The sequence below is a fragment of the Perissodus microlepis genome, chromosome 10 (assembly GCF_051167445.1).
Source record: "Perissodus microlepis isolate ML-2025 ecotype Zambia chromosome 10, ASM5116744v1, whole genome shotgun sequence".
In the NCBI taxonomy this organism is placed as follows: Eukaryota; Metazoa; Chordata; class Actinopteri; order Cichliformes; family Cichlidae; genus Perissodus; species Perissodus microlepis.
This window is the reverse complement of record NC_140470.1, coordinates 7,920,310-7,932,320: the sequence shown is the minus strand read 5'-3', so window position 1 is coordinate 7,932,320 and position 12,011 is coordinate 7,920,310. Positions and strand designations below refer to the sequence as shown.

General features: G+C 39.6%; 1 protein-coding gene across 3 annotated transcripts in view; it reads right to left on the bottom strand.

Annotated features, from left to right (window-relative positions):
• zswim7 (zinc finger, SWIM-type containing 7) overlaps positions 1–12,011 on the bottom strand; it is a 42,493-nt gene that overhangs the window by 24,188 nt on the left and 6,294 nt on the right. For all 3 annotated transcript variants that reach the window (XR_014801494.1, XM_084941739.1, XM_084941738.1), the window contains exon 2: positions 6,981–7,002. Coding sequence is in view for 2 of the 3 variants with exons in the window: in XM_084941739.1 (XP_084797865.1) it covers positions 6,981–7,002 (22 nt within the window). In the remaining variant the exon portion in view is untranslated. The remainder of the gene's footprint in view (positions 1–6,980; positions 7,003–12,011) is intronic.

Below are 12,011 nucleotides of genomic sequence, written 5' to 3'. Positions count from 1 at the left end.
GTTTTACATCTGTCACGTATGGGGGAAGTGGAAGGATAAATTTTGTGTAGCCGAACCTTGGAATAATGTAGCCGATGGACAATTTTAAATTGTATTAATTGATGTCTGCTGTTAACAGAGCAGGAATGAATTTTTGATAGGCATTTGTCCCACATTGATTCTGATATTTCTATGCCCAATTCCTCCCTCCAAGCGTCTCTTATCCTCGTAGTCTGCACTTCAATGCGGTCATCAAACAAATGTACAATTGTAGAAATCAAATGTTTGGAGTAAGGAGGGCTCAGGAACACCTTAAAAAGGTTATGTTCATGTGGAACATCTTGGTAATTCTTCATATTGGATTGCATAAAATGCCTGACTTGTAGGTAACGGTAAAAATGTGAATGCAGTAAATCAAATTTTTGCTTAAGCTGATTAAATGATGCAAATTTTCCATCTATATAAAGATCTTTGAATTTGATTAAGCCCTTCTCCTTCCAAACATAGTAGGATTTATCATCCCAAGGAGGCAAAAAGGCATGGTTATCACACATTGGTGCCTGCACAGAGGAGTTTGGCAGTTCAAAAAAACCTCTAACTTGGTTTAAAATCCGCACAGATTGTTTCAGAACAAACCCCAGTTTCTTAAGACTCTCAGCCCTCCCTACTTTTGAGAAAAGCAGGGCCTCTAGAGAGGAGTCCCTTACAATGCCAGCCTCCATTTTAACCCAAAGGGGGAGTTTGGATGAATTATTAACAATTAAAAAAAGCATCTAACTTGAATTTTAATCGAACATTAATACTGGCACACTCTTGTTTGTTTTTCCTTCATAGAAACATAACACTTTGGCTTTGTTTGTTGTATGTGAACAAATATATCGACTATCAACGATAGGCTGAGCCTTTCGCCGATCGTTTTTACAAGAGCAATTTATTTCCTTATTTTTTTGCCCATGATTTGCTAATAATATTGGTTGAAGCTAAGAGAAGCAGTCAATGGAAAAAATAGTAGCACTGTTTTGAGGGCACCCTCCTCAGAGTGGTAGTGCCGTTCTTTCTTTCTGTATGAAAGAAAGAACGGCACTAGTATGGGCAGAACTTTGTGCCATCAGAAACTAAATTTGAATAAGATCAATTCAAATTTGAATTGCTCAAATTTAATCTGAATTGCTCAACTTGAATAAAACCTTCTAAAGCTGAATTTGAATTAGCCTAATTTGAAATCCAATGTATTGATTTGAAAATGATCGTCACTGAATTGAAACAGAATTTTATATTATGAAAATTAATTAATTTAATTTGAAATTGTATTCATCCTTCTTTAAATTTAGCTCTTGAATGCTTTCAGTTTCACTGCTCACCATTCAATTTCAGTTCTACAATTCAGTTTTTGGGGGCATACATCCAGGTCCTTTGTGAAAGCCGCAGAGTAATCGAGCACCGTTTGTACCTGCAGACCTTCCTACAGCATCTTGAGTTGGAGCGGGGCACAGATTTAAGTATTCAGAAGTCATTCGTCATGTCAGATGACCGGCAGATAAACGTTCAGGTTGGTAATAAATATATTACCTGTATAAGAAAAAGCATCATGTAAACAAATGATAGCTGATAACTGTTATGCTTATTGTAGCTGTTTGCAGATAATGTGCATATTTCCACGAGAGAAATCCCACGCCTGGACCGTCGTTGACCGCCGCCATGATTTTAGCCTACGTCACAGCATCATGTGCGCTTTGTACATCCAACAGGAAAACTGCAGTTGTGGTGCTTTTGATTTTACTCAGAACTCGGAAATTCTGCCTTCTGAATAGGAAGATGTAGGTAACACCAGACTGCAGATGAGCTGCATACAGGGCTGGACTGGGACAAAAAAATCGTCCCGGGCATTTTGACTAGAGACCGGCCCACCATTATAGGAAAAATCATAAAGCCTTTGAATGAAAACAAACACTGTTGTGACAGTGATGTACGCTGTCTTGATGGTATATATGTATCAATCTATCAATCGTTTGTTGTAAGACTCAGATAATTTTTTTTTTTTTTTTTTTTTTTTTATAAAAAAAGCTAGACATTTTAAATGAGAATAAGAAAGAAAAGTATTTCTTTGTGCCCCCCTTTCCCTGTTAATGCCCTACCTGGCCCCCTGGCAACACTTTGCTAGACTCGCCCCTGCACAGTTATCAGCTGTCAGCTACATAGAAAAGGATCCTGGTTTTATTTGTCTCTCATAAACAGTTCATAACTTCCCTTCAACTCATTCATGTCACCTAAAAGGTAAACCTGTTTCTCCATCACTTGTTCAACTCTGATGATTCAGTAAGGACATCTCCTGGTTTCATCTTCATGTTTCCCTCTCACCAGATAACCAAACCGATATCATGACCAGCAGCTTTTACAGCTGTGGCTCCAGCAAACATCAGCTGATACTAGAAAGTAATATTAAATAAATTCTAACAACAGCTGATCAAGCTTAAACGTGCTGCTGTTGTTTAACGCGACCTCCGCTGGTTTCTTCTTTCTGGCGCGAAGTGGGCGATAAACAAGAGAGAAAAGCCGATCACCTGATCATTGATCAGTTTCATGATTGAAGTAGAAACGGGAGAGGGAGGGGAGAGAAGAAGAGAAAAAGAGGCAGCTGACAGCGTAAAGACAGAATAACTCCAGCTTTGTGTCTTTTTCCATTGTAGCTGAAGTCCGGGACAAACTGTGTTCCTTTTCACCTCAATATGAAACGTGTAATATTTTCTCTGAATACGAGACGATTCTGTTTTTTTAATGGGACGGTTGGCAACTCTAATAATTAACCTTATGAACAAAATAAAGTTTAACATCAGTAACATCATAGCACCCACCCAGGTGTATAGAAACCCCGTCATGCTAGCTAGTACGCAGTACGAAAAAGTCAGCATAACGAAAATAAACTCCACCTAAACTTGGTTTATATCTGACCCAGATAGACTGCAGGTCATAACTTCTTACCTGAAGTTCAGTTCTCCTGACACTCGGACCAGTGGCCGCTTCGGGTCTCTCCTCTTGCCTCCCCTTTCCTCATCCACCTGCTGGCCTCCACCACTTGCTAATGTTGCTGAATCTGTGGAAGCTCTGTGATAGCCACCGCAAGAAGTAACGACCCTATCTAAATCCCAGTAACGATTAATACGTTCCTGATTTTGGCATAATAACTAGTTACCGTGCTCGTTACCACAATAATAACGTAGTTACTGTAACGCGTTACTTAATAACGCGTTAGTCCCAACCAGTGTTGGTCAAGTTAGTTGAAAAAAGTAATCAGTAACTAATTACTGATTACTTCCCCAAAAAAGTAATCCCGTTACTTTACTGATTACTTATTTTCAAAAGTAATTAATTACTTAGTTACTTAGTTACTTTTTAAAAACATGATTTACAACCTGAATAGGTGATAAAGCGATAGATCTTTCAGCCCAATTCTACTTTTTCTGCATAATCCATCATACAAAATGTAATCAAATGGAAAAGTCTCTTTTTAAAACTTGTTTTATCAGTTTTAATCTTTTAACTTTATGCATCAAGCAAAAATTTAATTATATGCAACATTCTCTGACTTGAAGAAATTAGTTTAACATTTAAACCTATTTTCTGCAGATTCCAGCACATAAAATAAAATATTTTTTGTGTTTACACTCAGTCTTTCAAATAGATACAAGTAAAACACAGCAGAAAATAAATAAAATCAAAGACTAGCGGTCCTGTTGCTCTATTTTCACCTGTAAAGCAGGAGTGGGGTAGGCGGAGGTTTGCCCTGGTGCAGGTGTGCTGCAGCGGTCAGTGGAAGAATCCGCGAGTTTCTCTGTGAATTTCCCATTACGTCGTTGCACACAAAAATAAGTTTTCTTCCCACGCACAACGGACGCTAATGTTTTTGTCACTTTTTATGGAATCAAACTCAAAGTAAGGTCAGTACTTCCACGCTTTAAACGCTGCACGCTCATACTCTCTCCTGCACTCGATATATGATCCATTGTTGATCTGCACACAGCTGTTGTCACGAACGTCGCACTCGCTTACGTCATTGTCATGAGACATTCTCGCAAAAAATAAATAAATAAATAAAAAAAAAAAATCACGGTTTTAGTAACGCAGTATTCCTACGGGAAAGTAACGGTAATCTAATTACCGTTTTTGCAATAGTAATCCCTTACTTTACTCGTTACTTGAAAAAAGTAATCAGATTACAGTAACGCGTTACAAGTAACACGTTACTGCCCATCTCTGGTCCCAACACTGAATATGATAAACAACTATCACTAAAACAGCAAACTTTGTGGGGAAAAAAACCTCAACACTTCTCATTCTCTAAATGTTTGGCCACAGCTGTATATTACACTATAAGTGCTTGTTCACTCTTGTCAGTAATTACATTTCTAAGTTCTCTTTGTGCAGTTACAGGTAAACAATATCCAATATTTTATCTAAATGACTGCTTTGTCTTTGAAAAGGTGATGGTCCAGTTCTACTCTAAGTACATCCTTACGGTGGCTCACAGGACAAGAACTCAAGTTGAGCAATTCAGAATCAATCTGAGCAATTCAAATTCAAATTTAACTTATTCAAATTCAGTTTCTGATAGCACAGAGTTCTGCCCATACAATAGCCCATGTTCAAAAAAAAGACCCAAACAAACCTCAAAAACATTTAAATAAAAAACCACAATGGTGGAGAGGGAGACGAAGAGTAACTGGCTTCTTTTTTCCCCACTCTAACCGTGTTCACAGGCCGTTCCAGTGTTCATCTGTCTTATACACTCGATCAAACAACAAATATAAAGTTATACAAGTTAGAATATAAGTTAGAAATCAAAGTGTGTCTTCCAGCGAACATTAAAAAAAATAAATAAATAAAAATGGAATTTAGCGCATCTCAAATAAATAAATAATTCAAAAAGTAGCAATATTAATACTGAAAAAAACAAGAAGGTAAAATATTCCCTCCAAACAAAACTTATAAATTCTAAATGCGCAAATCAGTCCATCCATGATTACATTGCGCTGCAATGTAGTCTGCGCCTGCGTGAGTGTATCGTATATGTTGGTTATTGGACTGACGATTGTCGGTTGGAAAATTTTTACATATTGCCCAACCTTACTGGTCATAAGCCACACTCTCAAAGCAGTCCTAAGGGGGGGGGGGTTGCGAGTCATGCTTGTGAGAAACAAAAGGTTATAAAGACGAGAGGCACACTGCATATCTACACAAACCACACTCTCATCTGTGGTGGAGCATGTTGAACCCCCCCCCCCTTTTTTTTTTTTTAACATCATTTTCGTCGCTGCATGTCTCCTCAGGGTTAGTGCAGATAGTTACTTTAACACAACACTCTATGTGTCTAATTAGAGCACATGTTAAATGGTTTCAAACCAGACTTCTATTGGTTTAAAGGTCTATCCTATGAAAAAGGTCATTCAATCATGTTAGATAATCACGCTGAAGTTCAGTGCAATAAGAACAACATCCCTTTATCCATTACATCCCCATCACTCAGTTTGTTTTTATTAAAATTCTGACTGGAATCATTAATGTGGACAACCTAATTGTGCTGCTATATGATAAATATGCTTCTACAAAGCCTGGGAGATTTAAAAAAAACAAAAAAAACCCAAAAGTCTACTAGTGAATTGCCAGAGTGTGATGAGCCCCTAAACCAGAGGCTTCCTGTGTGATAAACAGGATGTGGTGACAGGGAGCACTCCTGTACTCTCAACATTTCGAGCCACTTTGCCAGGAAATCTCACAGAACACCATCGCCGTCCTATCGGTGTCTGTGTCACATGGGGAAACCCAGACTGCATGCATGCATCGTTGGTCATTGTCAGTGTGGTTTATCCGCATCACACCCACTCAGAACCAAATTTTTTCTTACTAAGAACATAACTCAGACAGGAGTGGATCACTACTTTTATTGACTGTCTGTGAAGGTTCTCAGTCATCCAGGTCATCATAGTCTAAGGAGGTTGGAAAGAAAAGCGTCTGGCTCACAGTGGACATAAATGGCTTCTTTCACTCCTCTTTCAAACCATCTGTCCTCTCTGTCCAAAATGTGAACGTTGGCATCCTCGAAAGAGTGTCCTTTGTCCTTTAGATGCAGATGAACTGCTGAATCTTGTCCCGTGGAGGTGGCTCTTCTATGTTGTGCCATGCGCTTGTGAAGTGGCTGTTTGGTCTCTCCGATGTAGAGGTCTGGACATTCCTCGCTGCACTGTACAGCATACACCACATTGTTAAGTTTGTGTTTAGGAGTTTTGTCTTTTGGGTGAACCAGTTTCTGTCTGAGTGTGTTGCTGGGTCTGAAGTACACTGGGATGTCGGGCTTGGAGAAGAGCCTCCTGAGTTTCTCTGATACACCGGCTACATAGGGGATGACAATGTTGTTGCATCTGTCTTTCTTAACCTCCCTCGCTGGTGTCTGATCTTCTTTTCTGTGCATCTTTGCTGACTTTATAAACGCCCAATTAGGATAACCGCATGTTTTAAGCGCTTCCTTTACATGTGTGTGTTCCTTCTTTTTCCCTTCAGGCTTAGAGGGAACATTATCTGCCCGGTGGTGTAGGGTCCTAATTACCCCAAGTTTGTGTTCCAGAGGGTGATGGGAGTCAAAGAGGAGGTACTGCGCAGTCCAGGAAAGGCAAACAGTTGTCCTTTGCGCTGTGCACACTGAAGAGAATGGCAACCTCAACATTGAAGTTTACCGGAAGCCCACACACACGGACCAGTACCTCCTCTTTGACTCCAAGATGAAATCCAAGATGCCCCCAGTATTTGATAAGTGGATGAAAGAAATCAGAAGTACAGTACAAGCGTAGTGTGTAGTCATCAGAAGTTTAGTACAACTAAAGAAAATCAAATACATGCATGGAAAGACTGTTTGTGTGTGTTTGAGTGATTTTTCTTTTCTGGTGTACTTTTATACTAGTTGAACATTTTGATAATCAGATAATCAAAGAAAGAAAGAAAATAATACTTACGCAATCAGCAGGTCATTGGGAACTGCAAGAAGAAAAAAAAAAAGTGAAGGTGTAAACAATTTATCAGCTGTTGCAGGGCTTGTAAGATAACACTTGGCTATTGTGTTGATGTAAAGATGAACTATGTAGGCATACAGAACGTTTACTTTGTGTTTACACTTATTTAACTTGCCTGCTTCTTCATTAGCCAGTGGAAAACTCTTCCCAGCAATTGAATGTGTGGAAGTCATTAAACTGCAAAAATACCTCATTATGCTTTATTATAATCACTGTTTTACAGTTCATTTTATTTGTCAGACTATTTGTTATGACGGTGAAAAAAAATCCAGGAGCACTCCACCACCATACTTTTGTATTCTATCACATATTTCTAAACTGGGATAGCTCTGGCACTTGAAGTCCAATAAAAACTTTAGCACACCCTCACTGCTTCCACAGGAATTAAGAAGATAAGAAGCAGTCAGGTTTTGCTAATCAAATGCATGTAAATAACTGATCAGCAAGAGTGAAGACCACATCTCACTCCAACACTCCAACTCCAACTTCCAAAACAGCACGTTTTGGAAGTTTGCTAGTATGGAGCATTAAGGTATGTGTTAACACCCCAGGAGTGGACGACCCAGCAAATTCCCTCTGAAGTCAAAACATACAAAGCTCAAAAAACCTAAAAACTCTAAGAATTACCGCTCAGACTCTCCTTTGTTAAATGTTGAGCTCATTAAAGTTATTGTAGAAATCTGAATCAAAGTGAGGTGCACATAACTAGGCTGTTGTTACCTTTGCAAAGGGGTACAGGCAAACAGTACCGATAGCCTGACAGCAGTCTGCATGCTTTTTTATAAAAATCGACTGTAAGCATTGAATATGTTATTTTGAGTTTATTCCCAGAGTGGCCTCTTCATTTCAGGTTAGTTTTTACAGTTTGAAAATGTTCAGATTTTGTCTTTTTTACTATTATTGCATGGAGAGCAATCATTTTTAGGATCTTAGGAGAAATCAGAATAGGTATTAAAATAAAAACACAACTTTACTGAAAGCAGCTGTTTTTCACATCTAGTTTGACTTTTTAGTTTCATTTTATTTAACTATAAAACCTTGATCTGTGTTCGGGGTGTTTTTTCCCATCCGCCTTGAAAAGTTGGTCATTTACAGTGGCTTGCAAAAGTATTCGGCCCCCTTGAACTTTCCACATTTTGTCACATTACAGCCACAAACATGAATCAATTTTATTGGAATTCCACGTGAAAGACCAATACAAAGTGGTGTACACGTGAGAAGTGGAACCAAAATCATACATAATTCCAAACATTTTTTACAAATAAATAATTGCAAAGTGGGGTGTGCGCAATTATTCAGCCCCCTGAGTCAATACTTTGTAGAACCACCTTTTTCTGCAATTACAGCTGCCAGTCTTTTAGGGTATGTCTCTACCAGCTTTGCACATCTAGAGACTGAAATTCTTGCCCATTCTTCTTTGCAAAACAGCTCCACAACTGCCCTGTGACGGCCTCAAAGGTTGTCTAAGAGAATATTGGGAGCAACAACACCATGAAGTCCAAAGAACACACCAGACAGGTCAGGGATAAAGTTATTGAGAAATTTTAAGCAGGCTTAGGCTACAAAAAGATTTCTCAAGCCTTGAACATCCCACGGAGCACTGTTCAAGCGATCATTCAGAAATGGAAGGAGTATGGCACAACTGTAAACCTACCAAGACAAGGCAGTCCACCTAAACTCACAGGCCGAACAAGGAGAGCGCTGATCAGAAATGCAGCCAAGAGGCCCATGGTGACTCTGGACGAGCTGCAGAGATCTACAGCTCAGGTTGGGGGAATCTGTCCATAGGACAACTATTAGTCGTGCACTGCACAAAGTTGGCCTTTATGGAAGAGTGGCAAGAAGAAAGACATTATTAACAGAAAACCATAAGAAGTCCCGTTTGCAGTTTGTCACAAGCCATGTGGGGGACACAGCAAACATGTGGAAAAAGGTGCTCTGGTCAGATGAGACCAAAATGGAACTTTTTGGCCAAAATGCAAAACGCTATGTGTGGCGGAAAACTAACACTGCACATCACTCTGAACACACCATCCCCACTGTCAAATATGGTGGTGGCAGCATTATGCTCTGGGGGTGCTTCTCTTTAGCAGGGACAGGGAAGCTGGTCAGAGTTGATGGGAAGGTGGATGGAGCCAAAAACAGGGCAATCTTGGAAGAAAACCTCGTGGAGTCTGCAAAAGACTTGAGACTGGGGCGGAGGTTCACCTTCCAGCATGACAACGACCCTAAACATAAAGCCAGGGCAACAATGGAATGGTTTAAAACAAAACATATCCATGTGTTAGAATGGTCCAGTCAAAATCCAGATCTAAATCCAATCGAGAATCTGTAGCGAGATCTGAAAACTGCTGTTCATCTAATCTGACTGAGCTGGAGCTGTTTTGCAAAGAAGAATGGGCAAGGATTTCAGTCTCTAGATGTGCAAAGCTGGTAGAGACATACCCTAAAAGACTGGCAGCTGTAATTGCAGAAAAAGGTGGTCTTTTTGTAGCCTAAGCCTGCTTTAAATTTCTTATTAACTTTATCCCTGACCTGTCTGCTGTGTTCTTTGGACTTCATGGTGTTGTTGCTCCCAATATTCTCTTAGACAACCTCTGAGCCATCACAGAGCAGCTGTATTTGTACTGACATTAGATTACACACAGGTGCTCTCTATTTAGTCATTAGCACTCATCAGGCAATGTCTATGGGCAACTGACTGCACTCAGGCCAAAGGGGGCTGAATAATTACGCACACCCCACTTTGCAGTTATTTATTTGTAAAAAAATGTTTGGAATCATGTATGATTTTGGTTCCACTTCTCACATGTACACCACTTTGTATTGGTCTTTCATGTGGAATTTCAATAAAATTGATTCATGTTTGTGGCTGTAATGTGGAAAAGTTCAAGGGGGCCAAATACTTTTGCAAGCCACTGTATGTTACCTGACAGAAGCTGACAGTTTCCATTCATAAAAGCTGACCAGGCCTGTAAATATGAGTTTTGGGCTCAACTACTTTCTTTCTGAGACCTTCAGAGGTTGAAATTAATCCAACACCCAAACAACACATTAGATCACAGCTCGATAAACTTACTGACAACAGACAGCAAAACTATGTTTAAAGTTCAATTTCCCCAAATCATAATTACACAAATGTGCACATAGGCTGTATACTATCACATGTGTGTGGTATTGCAGCAGAGTAGCAGCACATTGCTCTTGTGCCTTCCCTCCAGCCTCAGTCCACCTTGCTATGCTTCTCATCAGCAGTGTTGTTGCTGTTGAGGGACAACACTGCTCTGTGCCCTCTAAAAGCACTTTAAACTGATGTCCAGGTTGTGTCATCTTGCTCATTTTCTTCCTCTGGCAGGAGCTTGATACTTGTTTGTGGTCAGGGGACATGGCTAATAGGCTGTAGCTTGGATAGATTAGCACATGTCAGGGCTGCCATGTGGAGCACTTTGTCCATTTTCTTCTCTTTCTCCTTCAGCTGTCATTATCATCCCAATCATAATGTGTATACATGTCTCACAATGGAAAATAAGAGAATTTAACAAAAAATTTTTTTCCCCAGTTATGAGTCATGATTTCTTTAATCTGAGCTTCTGATTAAGGTAAAAAGACTAGTAGGGACTGTCCAAATGTGCCATTTGATGGGCAGCTGAAGGGTGTTGTAGCAAGTTGCTACCCGTTGTGGCGAAAACTGACGTGGAGCTTTCTGATGAGCCTGCTTGTTGATATGAAACCTGCAGATGTGGGCTGTGGTCAGTAATGAATCACTGGAACAGTCTGCTGGTGCCATGCATGGTGGCAGTGTAGGTAGAAGTTGAGTTGGTGGAGCCACTGAAAGGGCACAGTCGAGGTCATGGTCCACTCTAGTCCTCTTCATCTGTCAACTATCTGAGCTCGAGGGTGGAAATGTATTTTTCCAGGATGATCCGTCACTGTTCATTTTGGACCTCAGATCCAATGAGCCATGGACTCACACTTCTGAAATTTGAAATAAACTGTGGTACATACAACCAGGTGTCTCTGAGTTTTATTTACTTTTGCAAAAGGCATCAAACAACAATACAGACAGCCCGACAGAGGTGTGGATGGTTTTGACAAAGAGGGACTCTAAGCCTAAAATATTTATAGAGAAATGCTATCGCACATCTACATGTGGTATATGTGAAAGATTGCATGGAGACTGTCTCCATATTCTGACGCTGTTTCAAATAATTTCCATTACACAGTACAATTAGGAATAACAAAGCATGACAAACAGCCATATCAGCTGTTAAGCACGGTGGTGGAGGGGTGAAGATTTGGGCTTGTTCTGCAGCCACAAAACCTGAGCACCTTGCAGTTACTGAATCTACCCTGAACTCCTCTTTAGGGCTGCCACAAACGATTATTTTGATAGTCAACTAGTCACCGATTATTTTTGCAATTTGTCGACTAATCAGATCATGCATCCATTGGACGTAAAACGTACAGCTTATTGCACCAGCATGCATCTGCTCTTATATAACTATCATTAGCTTACAGCTTTAAGTGTTTAATGTATGTGCTAACTAAAAATAAAGACAAGATGATAGTTTATTAAATTTTAATGAAATTTGCAGATTGTTTCGGTGGAGTTTAATAAACTCAGCCGTCTGCTCCTTGCTATCTAAAATATAACAGGACTCCGGAGTATATTCTCGAGCATCTCACACTAGAGCAGGGCGATATGGTCAAAAATATTTATCACGATATATATTTGCAAATTTGCGATAACTATATAACTGACAATACAATTGATGCGAGACAAAATACAACTCCACAACTTTACTAGCGCAAAAAAAAAAACCCCATCCATTTATTTTCACTTAAACAAGCAGCTGCTTTTTTATGTGCATTAAAGCTATATAAAAATTTAACAGTGCAAATGCAAATTCCTTGCTGAAAGTTTAACCAAAAGGCATTTCCAGTAGAAATGGGCTGACATATCCTCACCATAAC